The sequence below is a fragment of the Sorex fumeus genome, unplaced genomic scaffold, assembly GCF_029834395.1.
Source record: "Sorex fumeus unplaced genomic scaffold, SorFum_2.1 ptg000008l, whole genome shotgun sequence".
Lineage (NCBI taxonomy): Eukaryota > Metazoa > Chordata > Mammalia > Eulipotyphla > Soricidae > Sorex > Sorex fumeus.
Genome location: NW_026606065.1, coordinates 50,817,951 through 50,823,950, shown reverse-complemented (window position 1 = coordinate 50,823,950; position 6,000 = coordinate 50,817,951). Strand labels below are relative to the sequence as shown.

General features: G+C 39.3%; 1 protein-coding gene across 3 annotated transcripts in view; it reads right to left on the bottom strand.

Annotated features, from left to right (window-relative positions):
- Nucleotides 1-215: 215 nt before the first annotated feature.
- Nucleotides 216-6,000, bottom strand: part of MYCBP2 (MYC binding protein 2) — a 225,675-nt gene continuing 219,890 nt past the window's right edge. For all 3 annotated transcript variants that reach the window (XM_056109890.1, XM_056109889.1, XM_056109888.1), the window contains 3 exons: nt 3,738-3,845; nt 3,035-3,200; nt 216-1,053 (listed from right to left, as the gene is read on the bottom strand). In XM_056109890.1, the coding sequence (XP_055965865.1) occupies nt 938-1,053; nt 3,035-3,200; nt 3,738-3,845 (390 nt within the window). In that variant the 3' untranslated portion in view covers nt 216-937. The remainder of the gene's footprint in view (nt 1,054-3,034; nt 3,201-3,737; nt 3,846-6,000) is intronic.

The window sequence follows — 6,000 nt, the reverse complement described above, 5'->3', positions numbered from 1 at the left end:
ATATTGTATCCATATACCTGTATGTATCTATATATCTATGTTGCATGATATATTTAAATGTATTTATAAACTGTATCTCTACACCTATGTAAGATTTCAACATTCCTATATAATTTCAATATTATAGCTCATTGTCACCCTATTTACCCTAAAAGAGCATAGCAGTTTTTAGGTTATAAGTTAAAAATTCGTCTTTCAAATTATACTTTGCACAATTGTTAGACTTTATCACTGTATAAAAATGTACAGTGGTTTATTGACATATACATTCCAGTAAGCTTACAGCTGCAGGATACATGAGGCACGCACAGTATTGCACTTCATTAAAATTTCAGGCTCAAACTTAACCTAGAAGTTTAAATGAAACTGCGTTTGTAATTTAGTAATTCTTATACAGGACAGACATTGATATCTTTATATACAGTGTGATACTTATTACATTTATATGCCAGTACTAACACAATTTTTTTTTTTAAATAACAGTCTAGGAAATAAACCAGAATATTCCTCTTTTTATCCCCACCCTTGATGCAATTGTACAGGATTACAAAAAAGGCAGTATACAATAAACAATGATTATTTTTCTTTTTTGCTTGAAAGCCAGCATCATTCTTAGTCCATGGGCGTGGCAAATTTTTTTTTATATCAATTATCTATAAATGTCCAATGCTTCACAGGCCAATGACGGTAATGGCCACATGCAAACACCTCACAAGTTTGATGTCTTGGTTCAAAAGAAGATAAACCAAAATCATGGGAAATTTTTCCATAGCAAGAATTATGTACATGGTATTTGGCATCCTTCTTGCATGGTGAATGGTTCATTCTTATGGATGTAAAAATGGTCCCGTCCTTATCCTGAGCAGAGTTTAAACCTCACCACATCCACTTGGAGGATGAAGGCAACTTTTCTCTCTGAAGAAATAATCTGAATGTTCTAAAAGGTGTGAGCATTTCTGCACACTCCACAACCTAGAGCAAACTCTTCCCCAGTGGGTGGGTGAACAACATGGAGTGGGCACTCAGTTCCTTCTAGTTGTTTGCCTTTGGGACCTGTATAAATTTTGGAGGGAAAAGAGTAAAATTAAAAACCAGAAAAACCTCATGTATTATAAATAATTAAAAAGTTAAATCACACAATCATGGCTTTAGAAATAAAAAGTTAAAATTTTCTCCTCCTAACCACAAATGAAAATTATTCACCATAACAATATATCACACACCTACTATATACACTCACACAGAATGTGACAAGTGACAAGGGTTCCTAAACACAGCATTCTACTGAGCTCTACCTGCTTTATCCAATAGTTCCTTTTTGACATTAATAAATGAATTAGCTATGTCATTTTTTAAAAAATTAAATCACCGTGAGAAACAGAGTTATAAAGCTATTCACGATCGGGTTTCAGTCATGCAGTGTTCCAACACCCATCCCTCCATCGGTACACATTTCCCACCACCATTATCCCGTTTCCCTCTTGACACCTTCCCCCAGCCTCCCTCTCCCCTTCCTTCAGTCCCTCCCACTTCCTCTCTTTCCTTTCTCTTTCTCTCCTCTCCCTCCCTCTCTTTCTCTCAAAGCAAAGAATAGTAAAATAAAATGCTCAAGAAATCTGTAAATTTAGTGCAGCCTAAGTAATTCTGGATAAGAAAATATGGAGACAGAGTTTTGTATGATGTTCTCGAGGGTGGCACTGAAGAGTTTCGGTGAAATGGTATCACCCTACCGAACACCTCTCTTGACGTCAATGATCACTTCCTTGTAGAATGGTGAGATCCTGGTAGTGAATCCATAATACAGCTCACGGAGGACCCTGATGTATTGAGTTTGAATGCCCTGTTTGGCTAGGGCTTCGATGGCCGCTTCCGTCTCAACAGAATCAAAGGCCTCCTTTAAATCAATGAACATTAGACAGAGTGGCATCTTGAACTTCTGAGAGACCTCAATGAACTTGGTTACCACGTGGATATGGTCAGAAAACAGGATGAGAACGCTATTTGGGGCTCCCAAAGAGGAATCAAAAGAGCTAAGTTTGGAGTATCACGCTTCACTCAAGTGAGAGAAAGAATCCGGAGTTCCGACCTTCGTCGACGATTGAAGATCAGGGACACTGTCTTATTTACTAAGGCATTGAAAATCAGATGGGCTGGACACGAAATGAGATTTGGAGACGATGGCTGAACTAGAGCTGTTACCGACTGGATTCCATGGGATGGGATGTCAAAAGATCGCATGGCTGCCCACCTACGAGATGGTCAGACTTCTTCAAGACCCTGAACTATCGGTTTGAGGCTCTTTGTGTTCCTGGAGCGAGCAGAAGCCATGGGGCTGCACTAGCACGTGACAGGGACGGATAAAGATGTTACCAGCACCTTCTCGAGCAAATCGATGAGTAACAGGATGTCAAGTAATCAAATGATCAAGTGTTTTGTATACAGTCTCACGGTCTGTATTTCCTATGGTCACATTTAGCCCTTCCATTTCTCTCTTTGGGATCTCTGGGAAGCGTGGTGTGCCACTTCATTAGGACCACCAGCCCTCCTGACTTCAATTTTTTTCACCTTTTTTCAATTGCGTACTCCATTATGTGAGACTAGCCTCCAGAGCCATTTCTTCTGCATTCTCAGTGGTTTCCTTCAATCCCCTTGACTTTTTGATGGTGTCAATACCCAGGAATTCTAGAACAAATCTCTTGTCTATTCTAAGGCACAACTGGTTCCAGGCTTCTCCAAACACTGTAAAATTCTTTGAAATGGTTCCAGTTCAGAGCATCGACCTCTACATGGGCCTTTTGTACTGGATAGTGATACTTACACTAATTTTTAGTTGTTTTCCTTCTCATTCAACAAGAAATCTGATCCACTAGAGCTTCTAACCCCTGATTCACAATGAAAAGCCTTACTTTTTGCTTCATTCACAAAATCACAAGCTTACTGTGTACTTTAAAATACATAGAGTTTTTATCCAATCTTTAACTGGTACTAGATACCATGTGCATGACAACGATTTTTAAAGAAAAGGAAAGCACACCTGCAGGACAGTGTGGTAGTTCTTCCTTAGGAATGCTAGTCATTCTCTGAAAATCGTCGTGACAAGCATTACAAAAATGTGTTGTTCCAAAACAGAAAAAGACAGCCACTGAACAGCAGTAGCGACATTTATATTCCAAAAAGTCTGTGCCATGTTTCGGACACATCTGTAGATAAAGAAAATAGAGACAAGGTTTCAGTGAGTTTATTTCCATTGTACTTAAGACACTGTTTAACAATCATCAAAACTGATAGAATTTTCATACAATAAAAATGTATGAAAAACTGTATTAGTGAGGTCCTGAATCACGTACAAATATGCAAAGTCCCATTAACTTTACCATTACTAGTCACTGCGAATGTTTCATCACATAAAAAATATTACTTCCTCTATCTCTAACTCTCAACAGTTTACTGTGAATATTTCACTTAGGGGAAAACTTAAAAAGTGTGCAAGTTTATGGCCAGAAAGACAGTACTGCAGGTACAGTGCTTGCTTTGCATATAGCTGACCCAGTTTGATCCCTTATTTTTCAGCCTAGCCAGGAGTCCCCCTGAGCACAGAGCCAGAATTAAGCTCTGAACACTGCCAGGTAGAGCTAAAAAAATAAACAAAAAAATAGTATTCAGGTTTGATGGTAAGTAGTATCATTTTTAGTATTATGAAAAGAAGCCAAATAATTCTCATAGTCCATTCTTCTCACCTGAGCCCTGGAAACATCCGAACAGGCACCACAAATGAGCTCTCTGGGGTCATAATCATCTCCTTGGCCAGCCTCTGCATCGCAACGAGCTTCACCACCAAAATATGCCTATGAAGAGAACACATTCATATTACATACAGTGGGAAAAGAGAAAGCTGTCATGGATGATCTGTTATGGGCACAGCGCACTTCTGTCAAGAGGTCTTAGAAGAAAATTCCTCTGTCTCTAGACAGCCCTTTTTAAGGCCAAGTGGATGCTTCTAATGCTCCCCAGAGGGCAAATGAGGGTAAAAAATAAGGTCACTTTAGTTCGAGAATGTATTCATGCTTAGAGCAAAAGCTTCAAACATTTTATTATTAAAAATGATTAAAAAGGGGTCTCAGAAATAGTACAGGGGATCATGAACTTGCTGTTCAGGCTGGTTGTGGTCCCCCTCAAGTCCCCCAAGACACAAATAGAATACAAAACAGTCCATATAAACATTAAGAATAAGATATTAAGTAGCAAACAAAAACTATTTTCAAGAAAAGGGTTGAAAAACCTTTCTCATTTTGAAATACTAAATATATCCTTTTTGCTGTTTACGAGTACTTAGAACACCCCTAAATTAAAAACTAAAAATACTGTATACATTGGGAAAGGAGAAAGTCATCTTTGACTCATCTTACTTATCTTCATGGGCTGGAGCGAGAGCACAGCAGGTAGGGCATTCACCTTGCACTGGGCCGACCCGGGTTCAAATCCTCCATCCCTCTCGGAGAGCTTGGCAATCTACCGAGAGTATCCTGCCTGTATGTGAGAGCCTGGCAAGCTCCCCGTGGGGTATTTGATATGCCAAAAACAGTAACAACACATCTCACAATGGAGACGTTACTGGTGCCCGCTCGAACAAATCGATGAACAATGGGAGGACAGTGCTACAGTGCTACTTATCTTTATCTACTGGTCACAGGAAACTTCTCTCAAAAGGTCTTAGAAAATTACTCTGTCTAAATAATTGTGAATACTTAAAATATTTATGAGTACAGAACTGTAGTAGAGACTGAAAGAATCTTATTTAGGTGCTCTCCCAAGCAGTGCTTGGGAGGCTTAGGACTGCTAAGGCTACATCCGGTGGTGCTCAAGGGTCTCCTGGGCTGCGGCCAGCCTAGAGATGCTGAGGGGACCATGTAGTGTGGAGGGCTGAGCTGAGGCCAGCTGTGTGCAAGGCACTGTTTGAGCCTGCGTACTGTCTCTTTGTCCAGGAACACCAATTTCAATGTTCAAAAATATTTTAAATTGGAAAGGAAAACCTGGCAGGCAAATTTTGAAAGGGCAAATTCACTTCAGAATGCCATTTTTATTTACGAAACTATGCTTATATTCAAGGATTCAGTAATATGAAAAAATAAAATATAATCATAGTAGATGATATATCTGTACTTTTTCTGGGCATAAAATAGAAAAGGTCCATTATAAATTGAGGTAATATGTGTGATGTGTTTCATGGTCACAAGAAGCTGTGTCCATAGTTGACGATAAATAAGAATAATCAATATGAATCTATTATCTGTACTAGAAAAACAGGTCAAAAGCCAGGATCCATTGATACAGAGGCTATAAATAAATGGTCACCCATGAGTTATATATGGCCTGAGAAATATTTCCTTTGTCCTGGGGCATGGTGCTCATTTCAGCTGTTGTTTTATTTTCTTATTCTCTACTTGACTTATTTTGTTTGTTTTTGAGTCATATCCAGTGATGCTCATGGCTTACTCTTGGGTCTGTGCTCAGGGATAATTCCTGGTGTGCTCAGGGTACCACATGGGGTACTGGGCATTAAACCCGGGTATGCTGCGTGCAAAGCAAGTGCCCTATCGACTACTATCGCTCAGCCCTACTGATGACTTTCTGATAGTTAACTGCTTGACTTTCTGACAATTAACTGCCTGACTTTGTGACAGCACACAATATTTGTGATGTAACTATATTAAACAGAAATAAAATTCTATTCTATTTGAAATAATACAAGTTTTACAGAGGTACATGAGTGGTCTTTCCTATGGAGTATATATATCTGCCGTATCCATATCTTTCTGGTAATCTTTTAAAAATGTTTTCAGTTCCTGGGTCACAGCCTGCAATGCTGAGGGATCATTCCTGGTGGTGCTTGGGGGACCATCTGGGGATTGAAACAGGGTCGGCTGCATGCAAGGCAAGTGCCTTACTTGCTGTACTATCTTACTATCGTCCAGCCCCACTTTCTGGCTATCTTTTTATCTA